Here is a 20,394-nt window from a genome sequence, read left to right as displayed (position 1 = left end):
AGAGAGAGAGATACATAGATATCTGGGGGGCACTAAGTTCTGGTTTTCCGAATCCAAATAGCTGGTAACTTAGAGCTGATTTTCTCATTATTGTTAAATAAATGGGCTGTTTAAAAACCTGTGAATTATCTGCTTAACTTATTGAAGTTTGGGGGTGGGAAAGTCACTAAAGAGACGGGATTCTATTCCTGTTTTTGCTAATGAAAGAAGAAAAAAAAAACACTTAGAAATCTTTGGCACTGCCCATGACTGCATGCAATAGCAGCTTCTACCTTTCCATTAGAAGCAAGTATATCTTGTGCTTATTTTAATTTTGTTATAAATGTCATTTTTATTTATTCTTGGAACTAAGGTTACTAATTATAACTTTGTGGCAGAAAAATACAGAAATATCAAATAAAGAAGCACTCTAAAATCCAAGTCAAAATCTGAGACAATGTTATTCAATTACATGAATATGTGCCATCCACTGGCAAAATTATCAAACACCAGATGGACTCACTGCCAGATTTGAAAATTAAATCATAACAATGCTAGATGCGGTGAATTAGTCTCTAAGTACAGCAACTTAATATATATCACATCAGAAAATTGATTTTTTTCTTGTATTTTCTCAGCAGCAACATAATTTGCTCTGATATTGTCAAGGTGTGTCCTATACCTTTTTTAAAAAAGGTTATCATCTTCCATATCCTTCCCTAGGTGCTGGAATCGCAGCATATTATAGAAGACCAAATGATATAACTACAAGGCTGACACAATGCATGGAGAAGGCCAGGAAAATGATTCCAATGTCCAAGCACCAAGAGACACCTGTTTACATGGGAGCCAGCGCAAGCATGCGGTTGCTCAGGTATAGTAGGATGTGGAGTTCAGAGAGGCAGCACCAGAGCCCCTGAAATTATAAGAGATAACCACACTTCCGCACCCCAAATGCTACGCATCCTAAAGTCCACACCTAAGAAATAAAATTTCAATAAGTGAGTAAAACTCCCCAAAGCATAGTATATATATATTAAAATTTTGAGTATGTAAAGAAGCTTTGCATCAGCCATGTGGTATGTGCCTGAAATCTGAGCTACTAAGGATGCTGAGAGAGGATGTATGAGGTCATCCTGGGGAAAATTAAAGAGACCACTTCTCAAAAAAAAGCCTTGCCCATCTGCCCATAGTAAACTCAAGTGGGAAGAGACACACAGAGAGAAAGACTGAGCCTATGTGCTCTGAGATTTGGAGACACAGAATTAGTCAATCAATATCTGGGTGTAGGAAGACCAGAGGAGACCCACAGATGTCCCAAGACATTTATAACAAGTACATCTTTATCGGTCAACACTTGGTCACCTAGTTGCATTATTTGTTTACTTGTTCATTCATCGATCATGAGTGCCTACTTTGTCCAGAACATGGATGAAGGTGACTCAGCCCCAAGGAAATAGTTCCACCCAGTGTGATCATCACTTCTTTTACAGAGGAATGCTCAGACTCCTGTGGGAGCATTTGTCCTGCTCAGGATGAAAGGCCCTCAGAAAGACTTGTACAAGGAGGAGATATATGAGCTGAGTCACAAAAGAGCATTTGTCGGGTGAGGGAAGGGTGTTATAGACAAAGTGATAGCACATGTTCAGTAACCCACTGTTATTCAACACCTATTGTGTGTCAGGCACATTTTAAAAGCTGTGATACAGCAATGAAGAGGCAGGAAAAAGTCACTGACTTGATGCAGTTGGTGTGGAGTTTGTTCTAGGATGTGCAATGGTGGGACAATAGGGCATATTCACAGGTCTGTTAGTAGCTCTGCAAAGAAAGGAGACAGGGTGCATGTTGTAAAATAACAATAGTAGAAGCTAATATTTATTGAACACTTGCTGTATTCTTAGAAGAATACTAAATTCATGATTCACATTGTTTAATTTAATCATCAAAACAACAGTATGAAGTAGAGGATATGAATAACTGTTACTAACCAGATAAGGAAGCTGTGGCTCACAAATGTTGAGTAACACCCAAGGTCCCAAGTCTGCCTGGTAAGGGACAGAGCCAGAGTTATGAGTGGGATTCTGAGAAGGCCTTGTGGACCACATGAAATTTAGAGTTTATCTTGAAGACAGTGGAAACTCACTTTAAAAAGTTACACAATTGGTGACGCTGGTAGAAAGATAGATTGCAGTGGAAGGAAGCAAGGGTAAAGGAGGCAGGTAGTGAGTATGGGAGGCATTCAGATGAGAGGTTAGAGTGGAAGGTACATCCTCTCACCGGGAGGCTCTCAGTGTTGCTTAGCCTAGCTCTTGGAAACTGGTGCATCTCATCTTCATTATGACAACCCTGGAAAACTCCTTGCTTAGGTCTCAAGTTCTCAAATGGACCCAAGAACTGGTGATAGTATGAGGAAGGTATTTCCCAGTCTGGAAGCAGTAGAAGTTGGCTATGTCCCAGGTGACTTGCCACCTGCTTTCTACTACAGTCCAAATTGAAAACCTCAAGCACAGACTAACTTGTGTAATCAACTAAGAGTCACCATAATTGCTAATATCACAAACATCAGCTCTAGGCATGGACAAAATAGCCAACTACCACCACCACAGTCTTTCTAGAGCATTTGATTTTTTGATCCAGGAAGCAAAAGAGCAAAAATGTTATTTTAGGAAGACCAACCTACTCAAGGATTGGAGAGATTTGAATTAAGTAAGTGGGGACAAAAAGATTAGCTCAGCCTCGTCCCAAAGGAGGGTTCCTCTGTGAGCCATGTTTGGGGATCCCCATGTCTCCATTTATTCCAGCATATTTGGTTTGTTTCTTTGCAGCATTATGTGGAAAACATAGCTGGAATAAATAGGTGTAATTATTAAGACCAAGATGCTAACGCCACCTCTTCTTTGGTGTAGGATGGCAAGTGATCGAATGGCTGGCAAGGTCATGGCTGCAGTGATAAGGAACCTCAACAACTACCCCTTTAACTTCCAGGGTGCCACCATCATCACTGGCCAAGAGGAAGGTGCCTATGGCTGGATTACTATCAACTATCTGCTTGGCCATTTTGTTCAGGTGATCATCCCATATCACCCATGGAAATGGCTCCCTGGGGGTCTATGACCTTGTTCTCTCAGGCAATATTTCATCCAAAGTGAGAGATGGATGAAAAAGTGCCATGAATTTATTCCCATGTTTGTAAGAATTATTGGAGGAATAGCTGCCTATCAAGACCTTCCTTAGGGAAGTCTTCATCTCTGGGAGTCAGAGGAAAAGAAGTCTATTATTGAAAGTAAGAGCAGTTAGTACTTGCCTAGGCTGATTGCTGTGTGCTGTGCTAGCACTTACCTGAGCTGAGAGAATTCATCCTCAAACGACAGTCTGAGGTCTTTACAAGACTCCTTGCACCAAGAAATTTAAGAGGACTCTGCCATTTTAGAGGTGGGTGGTGATGCCTAATGAGGGTAATGATTGTGCTGAAGGTCACACGGTAATTGCTGACTAAGGTGGGAGATGAACTTGAGTTGGCCTGGTCCTAGACCCCTTGTTTGTAGCACTTGTTACAATGCTTCTGTGTCACAGCAGTGTGTACTATGTCAAAGCCTCTCTCCTTTTGCTGTTGATCTAATGCAGACTCTGGAACCTCAGTGCCCTTTGCCTCACCTTTCTGCCCCTGCTTCTCTGCTTTAGGAATCCCTGACTCTAAGAAACATGGTGAAAAGCTGACTGTCCAGAGACCTTTAGTACTGGTGACTGTCCTCTTTTTCAGAAATCAAAATGGCACAATCAGTTCTTTGAAGGAATCAATCACGAGAAAAATTTTGGAGTTTTGAATCTTGGATCAGACTCTACACAAATTACTTTTGTGCCTAAAAACCACACTATGGAGTCCCCAGAAAACTCTCTGCAATTTCGCCTGTATGGCAAGGACTACTATGTATACACACATAGCTTCTTGTGCTATGGGAAGGATCAAGCACTCTGGCAGAAACTGGCCAAGGACATTCAGGCAAGTGTAACTGAATTCAGACCTGCCCTTTCCTCATCTGGTCCTCCAGCCCTCACATCCTGTTATTTTCTCTTTCTAATTCTGTAATTGGTCTGAAGTTGGTTATTGTACTTTCCAAACCCTTTCAGGCAGGATACCAAGCTACATCTGGTGGACCCCTATGAATTCTTCCATCCAGACATCCCCTCCTGTGTTTGTTTACTGCACTATCTCCAAGGAAACCACACTTTTTTTTCCCTTAGCAATTAATTTCTCACCCCTGAAGGGTTGGTAATGAAAGCTGCATGCTGGAGTATCATTCAGGGGTAGGTTGTTGCAATTTATAAGCAAATGGTCTTCTATGCCATTTTTTATTTCCCTTTTCTACAAAGTTCAGAAAACAGGGTTATTTGGAATGACCTGGAGAGAAAGAGAAAAAAAAGCATTTCAGGAAAAATACAGAATTTATTAATCAACATTTTAAATCTTATTCCTGTATGCTTTTTTGCATTTTTGAAGGCAAGAAAAGTTAAACACTCTGTTACAACATACAATTAAACCATCAGGGTCACTCCAGGTGAATTGGGCTGGCATGAAATAGTCAACACAGAGATAGAGAAATACCTTTTTCTTTGGGTTCTGCGATGGGTCCTCTGACCCAGCTCCTACAAAGGAGGCAAGTCAGGCAAGAAAAAGAGGGAGAGCATGCCTTGAATCTGGGTTTTATTGGGGGAGGCTGTTCCAATGGAGTATTTTATTCCCTAAAGGGCAAAGGGGTAAGATTACAAAGGAATAGGTGAGTGTATCTCAACCCATCAGGGTGACACCCACATCTGGAGCCATGCCTTGTTATCTGATCTGGGATAATGCCCAAGTTACTTCGGCCTGGCACTACTGTGCCAGACTAAAAGCAATAATTGGTAGAACCTGGTTCATCAGAACTTAAAGGTGTCTGCATCCAGGGCAGCTCTGGACAACACTCCATATCATTAGAGTATCAGGCACATCCTGACAAATAAACACAGAGCAAGGTTGTCATATCCAGCTGGTCTCTGTCTCTGCTGGAAGGACAACTAGTTCTCTCGTCTCCCCCTCTCTGATTCTCAAAACCACTATTAGTAAGAAGACCATCATGGAGCAGATGCCACTGAGAATGGCCCACTGATCCTCAGAATTCCACTAAATTTCTTATCTATAGCCACCTCATTTCTTCTCTGTGGGGTTAAGGGTTAAAAATCACTGGATTCTATTGGTTTAAAAGACCTAACACATGTTCCACCTCTTGGAGTTTCTGATTCTCTGCTTGGGGAGGTGAGGAGCCTCAGCCTCCCATTTTTGAGAGTCTTGAGAATTTTCCTTGCTCCTGTTTTATGCGATTTAGCCCTAGGAACTCAGGGACATTCCCAACTAATCGTACTTCTGGGTCCAGCTTTAACTACATCAACATCTTGTAAATAGCTCAGTACATTAATATCTGGTACCACTTCTGATGCCTGTTGTAGAAACTGTTTTTTAAACCTATTTCCAAGCATGAAAAAGTCAGGGAGGGGCATAATAATGCCAATTCTATGTGCTGCCATTTTGTACTATGCCTACACAATTAATGAAGTAGGATTGTGGCTTTTGTAACCCAACATTCACAAGATTTTTTTTTTCCATTCAGATGTTGAGTGATGGAGTCCTCAGGGACCCATGCTTTCATCCTGGGTATGAGGAAGTAGTGACAGTAAAAGCGCTTTACGAGACCCCTTGCACCAGGAGATTTAAGAAGATTCTGCCGTTTAATGCGTTTCAAATCCATGGTACTGGAAACTATGAACAATGCCAGCAAAGGATTCTTGAGCTCTTCAACACCAGTTACTGCCCTTATTCCCAGTGTGCCTTCAATGGGGTTTTCTTGCCACCATTCCAAGGAAGTTTTGGGGTAAGTTTGTGAAATGATAAGTTTTATTGGTTAGAATGATTTTGGTTGAAGGTTATAGAATATGTGTCTATAGAGAGCTTAAATAATAGGATTTCTTTTAATCTCACATCATAATGTCCTGAAATAAATCAAGGTTAGTTTTTTGGCTCAACAATGTAGGGACATGGGATCAGTGTCTTCATCATTTTCTTGACCTTCTTGTAGTGCTAAGATGGCAACTAGTGCTCCAAGCATCACATCACCACATCAACGCCAATGCAGGATTGACGTTAAGAGGTTCCTCTTGTATATGTCCCTCTGCCATTATGTGCGAGTACGTACAGATATCTTTTCAGATCACATTGACCAGAACTTCGTGAAATGCATATACTAAAATTTTCTGTGATAAAGGAGAAATTTTCAATAACATGGTTGGTTTACACTAATTATGGTTCATTTCCTGGGGAGTCTCTCCTAAGGATATCGGTATCTCTATCTGGATAAAATCATGATTGTATAACCAAGAAAGAAGGGAGGGCTGGAACCCATTAGAGTCTGCTACAGTGGCTCCCCAATGTCTGTAGGACATTTGTTATAGTTAAAGCTTTGTCCCAGGGTTTCATAAACTGACTTCCAGACCACTCACGTATAATCGAATCAAGCCTTTATTGAAGCACACCAGTGGCAGCTGACCAGAACATAAAGCTGTTCCCCTGATCAGCCCCGAACAATTGCAAGGGCACTCCTTATAAGCCTGAAGACCACAAAAGAGATGTTGGGTGGGGGGTCCAGCCAATGCAAGCAAGCCAGGTTACAGAAGCAGGACAGTGCAGTCAAGTGGAGGGAAGCTTAACCAATCACAGTTAGCCCAGTCACGCCAGTTACAGAAACAGAGAGCCCCGTTACCCTAGTTACAGAAACAATACCCCATTAGGTATTTCCGTGTTCTTAAAGGTTTCTATAGCAAAAGGAAAAGAACATCTTGCTCCAGTCATGACTCTTCTACTTGGCATGGCTATTTTACAGGATGAAGTCATAAAACAAAATGGAGTCACATTTGCTCCTACTATCACACATTGACTCAGCTGAGGGTTTTCCCCTAAAAGACATTTAACAAGTAGAAACTCAGGATATCTCAAAGAAGCATTGACAATACTATCATTTTGATTACATTTTGAAGAGTGGGAAATTATTTAATTCCAAAATCCTTCTTTTCCTAATTGTTCCAGAAGAAGATGAAGAAAGTGAGCAGAAGCAGAAGAGATGCCCCTGATCTACTCATTATTCAAATTACATGTCATGTTTCTGGAGATCAAGTGTTACTGCATTAACAGTTTAGGAGTATATTGCAAAATTCATTACTATTTATTAAGCGCCAGTTATGGAGCAAACACTATTTATATTCATTTGAGGCAGCATCCAAAGAAACAAGGGCTTTTATCTGTCTTGACTACTCTTTCTCCCTTTCACAAAACAGATCAACATGTGAGAATGGGGGGTTCACTTCCCCTTGAGGATTCCAGCAAGTGTCACAGAAAGAGCTCCCTGGAGACAGCACAGGACTGATGGTACCCAGACCTGACTTAAGTCTTGGCTTTTTGGGAACCTTTTCAGCTCCTCATTCCTTTGGTCTCTGGGAAAGCAGCAGGAGGTAGTGCCATGGATCCAGGCTTACTTTTTTTTTTTTTTTTTTTAAGAGAGAGTGAGAGAGGAGAGAGAGAGGGAGAGAGAGAGAGAATTTTTTTAATATTTATTTTTTAGTTCTCGGCGGACACAACATCTTTGTTGGTATGTGGTGCTGAGGATCGAACCCGGGCCGCACGCATCCCAGGCGAGCGCGCTACCACTTGAGCCACATCCCCAGCCCTCCAGGCTTACTTTAATCATGGCCCAACCACAGCTTCCCTCTCCTCAAGGATCCTGAGGAAAGTACATCACAGGAAAACCACTGGCAGAGCAATAGCTTTGGTTATTAGTTGGCTCCAACCCCCAGTTCAGAACAAACCAGAACCTCATTTGAATATTCTGTAACTGAGCTGGCATTGGTTGCCCACCATGGGATTTCTTGGGCCAGGGTCCTCTCTTGCCTTGAATCAAACTTCTGGAGGAGGAAGGAGGGTACCACAAGAGGAAGGCAAGTGGTGAGGGCAGCTGGAGACAGCCAAGGGCCTGTTTAACTCCAGTCACTGCTAGGAAGTAAATGTGAAGGAAAAGGAACATGCCCTCTTTAAGGAGCTGACGTTTTAGTGTCTCTGAACGCTTTGCCTCCTGGGAAACATGGCTTAATTCCTGCCTTCAACATAGAGCAAACCCTTCCTCCTTGAGGGAATGGAATTTTTTGCCTCTGAATGTGATTCCTGCAACCCAGATAGGGAGAGGTAATGGCTGGAAAAGGTGGTGGACCCTTGAGCTCCCCCTAGCGGCCTTTCTGTTTGTTTTCTTGGTCTCTTGAGATTGTTCTGACTTCTAAACCTTAATTTGGTAGCCCCCTTAGATTAGCTCATTGTCTCCCTCTGCATAGCCTCTTTCTTCTCTGGATACATCCCTCAGGGTCACTGTCTGATACTTACCTGTGTTTTAGAAAATTTTTTACATTTCAGATATTTTTTTTTGGGGGGGCAGAGGTCCTCTTTGTAAATATTTTGCTTGTTTTTTCTCTAAAAATTAGGAACTATATTCCCTGTTTAATTGGCAGTTGGTTATGAGCAATGGATATGCTGGACAAGTGGTTACTGGGGATGGGGAGCTGATTTGTACCATTTGTCAATTTCCATAGTGTATATATTCCCACCCCAGTCTATTTCAGCCTCCCAAATTGACATGAACTACATCACAAAAATCCTGAAGTTTTCATGTTCAGCTCTTGTGTGTCAGAGTCAGTTCAGCCCACTGCAGCAGATGTCAAGTGGGCCCTAGCATCAGGGAGGTGCTGACAGAGCTTAGCTCTTTCTCCTAGCAGTCCTCTCGCCACACTGAAGTTCTTTAGAAATTCTGAGGATTGATTTGGAATAAATCATCTTCCCTGCATGTATAAAGTGTGAAAATGAATCCTAATGTTACACATAACTATTATGGAGTGATAAAAATAATTTAAAAAGAAAAAGTTCCCTTGGGCTGGGGCTGGGACTCAGTGATAGAGCTCTCACCTCGAATGTGTGAGACCCTGGGTTTGATCCTCAGTACCACATAAAAATAGATAAGTGAAATAAAGGTATTGTGTCCAGTACAACTAAAAAACAAATATTAAAAAAGAAAAAGTTCCCATTCCCAAGACCAGGAACTTGAAGCATAACTTTTTGAAACACCAAATCCAGTTGCATTTCCATTATTTCCCGAAGGAGTTATCCTTTGTGTTCTCACACCACAGAGCATTTGTTGGGGGAGAGTTTGTGGACCATTTCAAGTGTCCCTTATGATCTAATTCTTAGTCTGTAAATATAGTATTAAAAACTGTTAGTGCTGTGTCTGCCTACACTGTGGCCCTTGTCACTAGGTTGAATCCAATGTGACAGGCAAAACAGAAACACCAACAAGATGGAATATCTCTGGGAATTACTTTGGAGGTAATTGGGGAAATGGCTTTTGAGATCAGATGGTGTCATTTATATAAACAAGAAAGGACAGAAACAGATTCGATGGGGACCTGGAAATAAAGAACATTTGAAATGTATTTGCACGTGCACGCGCGCGCGCACACACACACACACACACACACACACAGTTGACCACTGAATAACATGGGGAATGCGGGCACTGATCTCCCCTTCAGTCCAGCTCCCATGTGTAACTTTTTTACAATAAGTTTTTAAGATTTTTATTAACAAAGCCTCCTTGGTTAATTTATACACAAATTTTATTTTGTGCTAACTTTCTGAGATTTCCCCCCTTTGGAATTCTGGTAAAAGTGGAATGTGAACTTTACTAAAACATTAGTAGACTGCTTCAGAAATGAAGGAAATATCAAACAAACAAACAAAACATCTTGACTATATCTCATATACATACACTCATTTCTATTAAATTAGACAAATAGTAAATATGAATACAGATTTGTTACAAATAATGCATCTTAAAAAACTGCCATTATTTTAGTGGAATTGAAGCATAGGGCTTGTTTGCAGCAGGAATGCCCTGTAAATGGCATCTTTGCTTTTCTCTGAACCAAAAATGAGCTCCCACAGGGATCAAGTCAGTGTTCCTATGTGTTGGACACAGCCTAAAACTGCAATTTTCTCTTATAGGCATTTTCAATTTTCTATTTTGTGATGGATTTCTTTAACTTGACATCAGAAAAGGTCTCTCAGGAAGAGGCAATTAGGAGAATAGGAAACTTCTGCTCTCAGCCTTGGAATGAGGTAAGTACCTAGAGACTGCAGCCATTACAGTTGCACTGTGCCCCTGGCAGCTTGGAGGATGTGAGTCTGCTCCTGACCTCGTGCTGCCCTGACCAAGATCTAGAAAATGTGTCAGATAAGCCCAGATGTTGGGCTCAGGAATGAATTTACCAACATACCTTGATAACTTGACATACAATGTCATAGGTAAGATCTTGTGTTTCTCACCTACTGTGAAGTCTGGCAGCAAGCAGCTGCTGGCATGGGGTTAGCAGTTCATCTCTCTCTCATGTCATGTCCTCATGGACACAGGTGGCTGCTCTGGCATCTCTGTTCAAACTTAGAAGAAGGTAGAATAAGATACAGCTGTCCTTTTCACAGGAAAGGAAAGGCTATTGCAGAAGGCCCATAGAAGTCTTTCTCTTGTTTTTAAATTTTATTATCAAGTTTTATTTTGGGGGGGCTGGGGTTGTGGCTCAGTGACACAGTGCTTGCTTAGCATGCATGAGGCATTGGGTTCGATTCTCAGCACCATATACAAATAAATAAAATAAAGGTCCATCAACAACTTAAAAAAATAAAGTTTTTTTTGATTGGTACATAGTAACAATACATTTTATGCAGTACGATGTGATATTTTGACATATGTATACATTGTTGATCAGATCAGGATAGGGATTGCATCTATCCCCTTAAACATTTATCACTTGTTGGGATGAAAACATTCAAAATCCTCTTTCTAGCTTTTATGAAATATATACTATATTATTCTGAACTATAGTCACCCTATGTACAACGGAACACCAGCACTTATTCCTCCTAATTGTAATAACCTCTTCCTGTCTTTCCTGGTATACTTCATTCCCTTACCCCAATCCCTTCCTTGCTCAACTCAGTGGGATCAACTTTTCTATATTCCACATATGATTGAGATCATACAGCATTTGTCTTTTTGTTTTTGGTTTATTTAACTCAACATAATCTCCTCCAGATTCATCCATAGTGTTCCAGATGACAGATTTTCATGTTTTTTTAATGGCAAACTAGTATTCTATTGTGTGTGTGTGTGTGTGTGTGTGTGTGTGTGTGTATCACATTGTCTTTATCCACTCATCTCTCAATGGATACTTACAGTGAGCCCCTATCAAGGTTAAGGTGAATAAGACTGCAATAAACTTTGGGAGTAAACCATCATGTCACCTTAGGAACCAAATTCCTCAACAAGACTCCTAAAGCAAGAAGTAAAATCAAGAGTCAATAAATGGGATGGTATCAAACTGAAAAGCTTTTTCACATCAAAAACAAAAACAAAAACAAAACAAAATAATGAAGAGAGAGCCCACAGAATGGGAGAAAATATTTACCACTGGCACCTCAGATAGAGCATTAATCTCCATCATATACAAATAACTCAAAAACTGAATGCCAGAAAAAATGAATATCCCAATCAATAAATGGGCAAAGGAACTGGACAGATACTTCACAAAAGAATAAATATGAATAGGTATATGAAAAAAATGTTCAACATCTCTAGCAATTAGAGAAATGCAGATGTTAAAACTACACTGAGATTCCATCTCACTTCAGCCAGAATGGCAATTATCAGGAATATAAGTAACAATACATGTTGATGAAGATGTGGGGGAAATATACAAATTGGTGCAACCACTCTGGAAAGCAGTGTAGAGATTCCTTAGAAAACTTGGAATGAAATCACCATTTGACCCAGTTATCTCACTCCTTGGCATATACCCTTAAAATCAGCATATTACAGTGATGCAGCCACATCAATGTTTATACAGCTTAATTCACAATAGCTAAGCTATAGAACCAACTGACATGCCCTTCAACAGATGAATGGATAAAGAAAATGTGGTATATACACACAATGGAATATTGCTCAGTCATAAAGAAGAATGAAATTATTACATTTGCCATAAATGGATGGAACTGGAGACTATCATTTTAAGTGAAATAAGCCAGAACAAAGGCAGAATGTTCTCTTTGATATGCAGGTGCAAACACACAACAAGTGGGGAGGGGAAGAATAAAAGCTCAGTGGATTAGACAAAGGGTAATGAAGGGAAGGGAGGGTGGTGAGAATAGGAAAGACAGTAGAATTAATTGGACAGAACTTTCCTATGTTCATATATGAATACACCACCAGTGAAACTCCACATCATGTACAACCATGAGAATGAATTCTAATTAGAATAAGTCTTACTCCATCTATGTATAATATAATATACTGTCATGTATATCTAAAAAGAAAAAATCAAAAAAGGGAAGAAAAAAATAAGGAAAATAAAGGAGAAAAATTCTATCTATGGACAGTACATTAGGAGTGAAGATGTCTCTTTTGACATACTGATTTAATTTTCTTTGGGTATACATTTAGTAGTGGACTTGCTGGACCAGATAGTACTTCTATTTTTAATTTTTTTGAGGAATCTCTATACTGTTTTTCATAATTTCTGTGACAAATTTATATCCCCAACAGTGCCTGGCAAGCACTCTATTCCTGAACTACAGTTCAGTCCTTTTTTTTTTTTTTTAAATAATAGTCATTCCAAGAAAAGTAAGGTGGTATCTCACTATGTTTATTTTGTTAACTGATGCCAGGTTCCACTACCAGAGATTCCTATTTAACTCGTATGAGAATACCTAGCTAAGCACGAGGAATTTTTTATTGACACATAATATTTGTACATATTTATATGTTACAGTATGATAATATGATACATGTATGTAATGTATAATGATAAAATCAGGGTAACCAGAATTTCCATCTCCTCAAATATTAATGATTTCTATGTGTTGGAAAACTTTATGTTCTTTCTTTCTAGGGATTTTGAAATGTATCATACATTAATATATAGTAGTTACCCTACTAGCTATGGAACAGCAGACTAATTGCTCCTGTCTGTTTTGAAGTCCCTAATCTAAGCTCTGTCTACCCTACCCCAACAATTCCCAGTCTCCAGTGACCACTATTATTCTGTTTCTCTATGTGATAGTTTTTTTTTTTTAATTCTCAGAAATGAGTAAGAACATGTGATATTTGTTTTTCTTTGCCTGGCTTATTTCACTTTACATAATGTCTTCAAGTTTCATACATATTGCTGTGATAGGATTTCATTCATTTTCAGCTGAGTAATATTCCAGTGTGTGTGTATATGTGTGTGTGTGTGTGTGTGTGTGTGTGTGTGTGTACGCATACATACATACCATATTTTCTTCATCCATTCATTAGCTGACTCCATAACCTGGCTATCATGCGTAGTCCTGCAAGAAATATGAGAGTTGTTTTAGTCAGGGAAAACCAAAAGGCCTGATAAGAACAATGTAGAGGAAGAAAAGTTTATTTCAGGCTCACAGTTTCAGAGATTGCAGTCTAAAAACAGCCAGCTGCACTGCTCTGGGTCTAAGGCAAGACAGAACATCATGGCAGAAGACAGAGTTGGGGGATAGCATCTGAGGATGCAACCAACAGGAAGCAGAGAGAACATGTTCTGTTCACCAGGGATAAAATACATCCACCAAGGGCACACCCCAGTGAGCTACTTCCTCAGCCACATCCCATCTGCCTAGAGTTAACATCTTATTAATCAATTCAAGTGGATTAAGGCACTGAATAGGTTAAACTGTCATAACCCAATCATTTTACCTCTAAACTTTTTTGCATTGTCTCACACGTGAGTTTAAATAGCCGGGGGACACCATATCTAAACCACAACATTTTGCCCCTAAAAGCTCATGACCATATAATAATATGAAATATATTTAGTCCAATTCTGAGAGTCCCCATAGTCTTAATAGCTCCAGCTTTGTCCAAAAATCCATGTCCAAAGTCTCCTCTAAGACTAAGGCAAACTCTTAAGAGGCTGTCCCCTGTAAAAATTCAAAGCAAGTTACATATATCCAATATATAAAGGCAGAGTAAGCATTTCCATTCCACAGGGAGAAATCAGCACATTGAATGAAGGAATGGGACCAAAGCAAGACCAAAATCCAGCTGGGCAAACAAGGCCTTTGAGCTTCATGTCCCCCATGAGGCACATTGCATGATGATGTTCTCTCCAAAGGGATTGTGTACCTCTAGCCCTTTGGCCTTGCTGGTTGAAGTCCAAGCGGCCTTTCTCTTGGCAGTTGCCCAATTCCTATAGTTTTCATTGGCAGACTTCCCAGGTTACTGGTATCTCTTATTCTTGGGGATCTGCAATGAAGCTTTGGCTTCCATCTCATATCTTCAGGCATTGCCCTTTCAGAGACTGCCCATAGGAAATCCGACTCTGCTATGCTTGTCTAGGCTCCCAAGCTATCCTTTGAAATCTCAGTGGAAGTCTCCAAGACCTCTAACTCCAGCATCCTGCAGTCCTGCAGAACTGGCACCATTTGGTGGATGCCCAGGTCTGCCACAATCTGAACAGTAGCCAAGCTTCCTGCAGCAACCTCTGAGTATCTGCATTGCTGAATATAGTGAAACATCTTCCTAGGTGCCCCTGTGCAAACAGGGGCCTCATATTCTCTTCTCAAAGGCATTTTTAATTTTACATCCTTGATCCTGAGATGGGTGTGGTCTTGCCATTTTCTGAAGTGCCCTAAAGCCATCTTCTCTATTGTCTCTGGTTAAAATAGTCACCATTACTTTATTGGCTATAATAACTATAACAACCACACCTTCCTTAGCCAGTGTTTAATTCTCATTTTTCTTGCCAAACTGCAAGTTTTCAAATCTTCCTGCCCTGCTTTCTGCTCCTGAGTATCATGGTAAACTTGGCTAACAGCCCCTAGCAATATCCATGCCATACTGCCTGAATGCTGTGCTACTTTGAGATTTCCTCTACCAGAGTCATAAATTATTCATCTTTAAATTCAGTCTCAGGAAAGTTTCAGCACATGGGCAAAATTTGACAACATCTTTGCCACAATGTAACATGAATGACCTCTAGTCCATTTGCCAATAAAGTTCTACTTCTCCTCTGCAATCGCATGAGTTCAGTCTTTACTGTCCATTTGCATTTTGGTCTTCTGAACTCCACCAGAATCAGCCATCAAGGTCCACTTTCAACTAAAAGTTTTCCAGCTTGAACCTCTAAACTTTTCAAAATTCCTGCCACAAATTCCAAAGAGTTCCCAAATCTCCTGAACCAAATGATCAGGATATTCACAGAAATGACCTCAATTCTCAGTACCAGTTTCTGTTTTTAGTCAGCATTTCTGTTGCTGTGGCCAAAAGACCTGACAAGAACAACATGTAGGAGAAAAATTTTATTTGGGGGCTCATGGTTTTAGAAGTTCCCTCCAGGGTGATCTGACTCAATCTCTCTTGGTCTAAAACAAAGCAGAACATCATGGCAGAAGGGCATGGGAGAGGAAAGTAGGTTAGGACATGGCACAAGAAGCAGAGAGAGCTCCACTCACCACAAACAGCATATAAACTCCAAAGCCCAGTGACCCACCTCCTCCAGCTGCTCTTCACCTGCCTACAGTTACTGCTCAGTTAATTCCTATCAGTGACCAACGCACTGATTAAGCTAAAACTCTCATAATTCAATCATTTGACATCTAAACTTTGTTGCATTACATGAGCTTTTGGGGGACACCTCATATCTACACCATAAAAGGAGTACTACAGGTATCTCTTGGATGTAATGTTTTCATTTCCTGTGGATATTTTCCCAGGTGTGATATTGCTGGATCATATAATAATTCAATTTTTAATTTTTTAAACACTCTCCATACTTTTTTCCATAATGGCTGTACTAATTCACATTCCCACTATTAGTACATAAGAGTTCCCATTCTTCTGAATCCTCACTAGTATTTATTCTGTGTCTTTTTGATACTAGCCATTAAAACTAGAGTGATATTTCATTGTGAAATGATATTTCATTGTGGTTTTGTTGTGCACTTCCCTGATTAGAAAATTGATCATTGTTTTCCTATACATGTTGGCCATTTGTGTGCTTTCCTTTAAGGATTCAGATCATTTGCCCATTTTTTTAGTTTGATTATTTGGGTCTTTCTGCTGTTTGAGTTCCTTGTGTATTCTGGATATTAACCCCTTGTCCGATGAATAATTTGTCAATAATTTCTACCATTCTGTTATTTCCTTTTTAATGCTGGTTGCTTCCTTTGCTGTGAAGAAGCTTCTTTGAGATAATCTTATTAGTCTATTTTTACTTTTGTCGTCCAAGTTTTTGCGGTCTTATCCAAAAAAAAATCTGCCTACCCCAGTACTACTTAGACTAATATTGCTAAAAGTGAACATCCTTATCTTGCTCCAGATCTTAGGATGAAATGCTTTCAATTCTTTTCCACTAAGTATGATGTTGGCCATGGGCTTTTCTTACATAACCTTTATTGTGCTGGGGGTCCTTCTACACCTATTTCTTGGGAGTTTTTATCATGAAGGGATAGTGAATCTTATCAAATGCTCTTTCTGCATCTTTTGACATCCCAGTTAGACGATAGGGCTTACAGACAATATGTTTTTCAAAAAGGGCAAGAAACTTAGGGAAAGACAGGGCAGGGAGGTACCACATATAAAATATTTGGCAGAGTTTTGGGTACATGATATATCTTTAAAATGTTAGTTCTTTCTCTGTTCATGGTGTCCTGGAGGGAATTCCCATCTTAAGGGCAAAGAAATGGAGCTACAAACAGAACTCTGGGCTGACCAAGAGATGTCCTAGCCTGTTGTCCTCTAATTAAGTCAGGAGGAGGAGCAGAGCAAGCTATATCATCACAACAGCTAGATGGATAAGGGCAGGGAGTGGCAGGCAGCTCTTAATATCTTCAGTAGAAAGTGGGATGAACAAACAAGGACTTAACAAGATGAGTGAGGACTTTATGTGAATCAGATATTTTTAGAAAGGTTAAGTAAGGAGAGAATTCAGAAGGTAATATACTGGCACTTTCAGTAGTCTTTAGCAAAATGCTTCTTGAAGTGTGTTCCAGAGCTCTGTTTCTCAAACATTATTGTGCACATAAATGACCAGAGAATTGTATTAAAATGCAGATTCTGAGTTGGTAGTTCCAGGGTGAGGACCAACATGATCCCAGAGGATGCTGATACTGTCAGTTCAGGGTCTAAGCTGAGTTGTGAGGGATTTTAGGAATTTGTTTCCTTTAAATACCTACAGAGACTCTGAGCCAAAGCCTCTGTTCAAGAGCATATAGGACACTCCAATTAAACGATATCTTGAATGTAAGAAAGGTTAATGGATTTCTTACATTCAATATTTTGTACAGATATTAATATGCTAATATGACTGCAAAACTCTAGCTTTAGTGGACAGAATAATACACTAAAATTAACTCTTTCTGAACTTTCTAGATCACAGGAACTAATTTTTTTGCAGCATCTATTAATATTTTACATGACCCTATGGAGGAATAGAAACCCTCCTTAGGAGACTCTAAACTAAACATTCTTGCACCTACTGAAAGAGAGCAACACCAATCCCAAAGCTACTGGGAGAACTTGGCCTTAGGCTCACATGGGCTGGGCCTTTCTCCTTGCTTCATCAGGTCTAATAATAAGGAAGAAAGACATGGATTTGTGCCTTTGTACAGTATGTTTACTTTGCTTCATTTCTAGGTAAAGACATCCTTTCCTAAAGTAGACGAGAAGGAACTGAGTGAATACTGCTTTTCTGGTATCTACATCCTCTCCCTCTTTACATATGGTTATCACTTCACAAACAAGACCTGGGAAAACATTCATTTTATGGGCAAGGTAAATTGGCTATGTGTTGGGTTCTGGGGAGGTTGGGTAGTAGCTACTAAAGAAGCTTGGGTCTTGAAAATGGTGGAAGTTGACCTGATTTGTTTTGGCCTGATGTTCTGTTCTGCCATTTCACCTCTAACCCATGCTGCCATACTATGTGAAGCGCTGCTGGGAATATCAACCACCTATGGGCATCTCCCCAAGGAGCGCAACCTGCATTCTCAGTTGTACCTGTCTGCCCACAGAACAGTGGCTAATTGTCTTAAAACAAAAAATGAGAGGTTAATATAAATCATTTCAGTAGCCACAGTGATTGTGTTGTGCTGACTTTAAAATCCCTCCCCAAAGCCCTTTTCACAAACTTGGAAAAGCTGATCATGGTTCCTTATAAGGAATGGAGGCCTTGTGGGTTGTTGCTTCAACATTTACCAATCTGAGAGCTCTGTGAGGAAAGGAACTGACTGGCTGGGAATGGGGCTGTGGCTTAGAAGTCACGCTGAGCCTGAGCCCTAAGACAACTTCACTGCTGTGCTTTGCCATAGCGCCACCTGCAGGTAATCAGGAGTAGAGAAACAAGCTTGATAACAATATCAAGAGCAGTCTTACAAAAGGTTTTAAAACTATGTCCACTAAGGGAAAACACATTATAACCCTATTTAAAATATGGTGATTTCAAGCAAAACAAACATCAAAACATAAATTGTAGCAGCTCCAAATACAGTAGTATGAGTCCACTCTTTTCAGTATGGACCCTCTAACTCAAACTCATATGTTTTCCTGATTTTAATATCTCAGACTCCCTTCCATCCCATCACAGTCTATTTTGTTTCTCTGAAGGAACTAGTTCACATTTTTGACTGACACACAGAGCAGCCCTGATTTCTAAAGCCTGAGTGATAACTCCTTTACCTCTGGAGCCTCCTTGACACACGCAGTCCCATAAGGTTTCCATTCCCCACAAGGAAGTGGATGTTGCACAAATTATTAATTCCCAATATTAGTAAGGGTTTGGGGGAGAAGGTACATGTACCGTATGACAATGTGTTCCAAGAGCCTTAAAAATGGGCACATCGTGGTGTCCAATTACTCCATTTCTAGGATTTAGAAACGACTGGCTAAGGTGAGAGGGTTATATAAGGCAGTTCATGGCAGGGACAATGAAGTGGAAACAATGTAGGGCTCTCTTAATAAACCTGGAGGGTGTTCTCTAGGGATTGTGAAATGAATTATTGTGTGCACAATTTAACTCCACTTCTTTGTAATTAAAAAGTTCTCAGAGAGCACTGGAAGGATATGCCACAAAATGTGTAGCAATTTCCGAGTGGTGACGTGTGATGGTTTTAATTTTCTTCTTTCCTTCTATCTGTACCTCCTAATACTTCTTCTGTGGCCATGCACAACTCATGTAATAAAAGCATTTCCACATTTAGCATTCAAAGATTCCCTATATTCCAATAAGTTCTGAGGTGACTGGAAATTATTCCTATAAGAGGATCACTGCGTGTTTTATCATTTAATAAGAAACCTTCCCATGCATGTGCATAGTCTGCCCACCTTGGTGAGGTTGATTTACTGGGATTATTCCACAGCTTTCCCCTAAGTGAATCATGTAGAAGGCCTGATTATTTACAGATGTTTCTTGGCTTGACAAAGGTGTAAAAGGCCAGAGACATTCATTATTCCTTCACCCTTTTACCTGCTTCCTCTTACCTTCCTTTATCCCTCTTCCCCACTCCACACATTCATTTAAGCAGGAGAATAAGAATGCCAAGTTCCAAAAGTGCAGTGGGCAGTCACTCACCAAAGGCCTTTCTGACTTTGGGACTATGGCAGTGAGGCTTCAAACTCTCTTCTAATCCTTTGCTTGTATTTTCCCCACAACCATATTCCCAATAGACTATGAATTCAGTTCATTTAGAAAATTGCATGGGGTGCTGTCAACATGTCAGCTACAGTGTCCTGGATGAGGTTGGAAGAAACCTGTAAAGTATCTCCTTGGACCATAAACAACACATTTTCCTTGCTCTTGCAGATCCGGGGCACCAACGCCGGGTGGACATTGGGCTACATGCTGAACATGACCAACAAGATCCCAGCTGAGCAGCCATTCACCGCACCTCTCTCCCACTCAACTTATGTGTTCCTTATGTTCTTCTTCTCCCTGTTGTTGGCCATAGAGATCACCGCAGCCTTGTTTATCCTTAACAAGCCTGCACATTTGTGGGAAGAAATGGTATAGCAGGAGCACCTGAAATCTTTTGCCTGGACTCAGAACAAACCTGCCCAGGGAGCGCCTCCCTCCATGCAGCAGTGTGTGGTGGTGTCCAGCAGCCTCCTCCTGTGCCTGCCAGGGTGTCTTGACGAGCACAAAGCTTCCTTGGCTTCCTCTGAGGCATTTCCTTGGAAGGCAATTCACCACCCTCTGCTTCAAGAACTTCCTGACAGACGCTGTCTTTTATGAGTC

General features: G+C 40.4%; 1 protein-coding gene across 1 annotated transcript in view; it reads left to right on the top strand.

Annotated features, from left to right (window-relative positions):
* LOC308634412 (ectonucleoside triphosphate diphosphohydrolase 1-like) overlaps positions 1 to 20,169 on the top strand; it is a gene marked incomplete at both ends in the record, with an annotated part of 32,014 nt that extends 11,845 nt beyond the window's left edge. The window contains 7 exons of the mRNA XM_081268238.1: positions 703 to 853; positions 2,886 to 3,045; positions 3,740 to 3,985; positions 5,628 to 5,882; positions 10,103 to 10,216; positions 17,802 to 17,939; positions 19,963 to 20,169. Of these exons, the coding sequence (XP_081124364.1) occupies positions 703 to 853; positions 2,886 to 3,045; positions 3,740 to 3,985; positions 5,628 to 5,882; positions 10,103 to 10,216; positions 17,802 to 17,939; positions 19,963 to 20,169 (1,271 nt within the window). The remainder of the gene's footprint in view (positions 1 to 702; positions 854 to 2,885; positions 3,046 to 3,739; positions 3,986 to 5,627; positions 5,883 to 10,102; positions 10,217 to 17,801; positions 17,940 to 19,962) is intronic.
* Positions 20,170 to 20,394: the final 225 nt, after the last annotated feature.

The sequence above is a fragment of the Spermophilus citellus genome (genome assembly GCF_964194105.1).
Source record: "Spermophilus citellus genome assembly, chromosome: 15".
NCBI classification, from domain to species: domain Eukaryota; kingdom Metazoa; phylum Chordata; class Mammalia; order Rodentia; family Sciuridae; genus Spermophilus; species Spermophilus citellus.
Note: the sequence above shows the minus strand (reverse complement) of the source record. Positions and strands in the feature narration are given on the sequence as shown.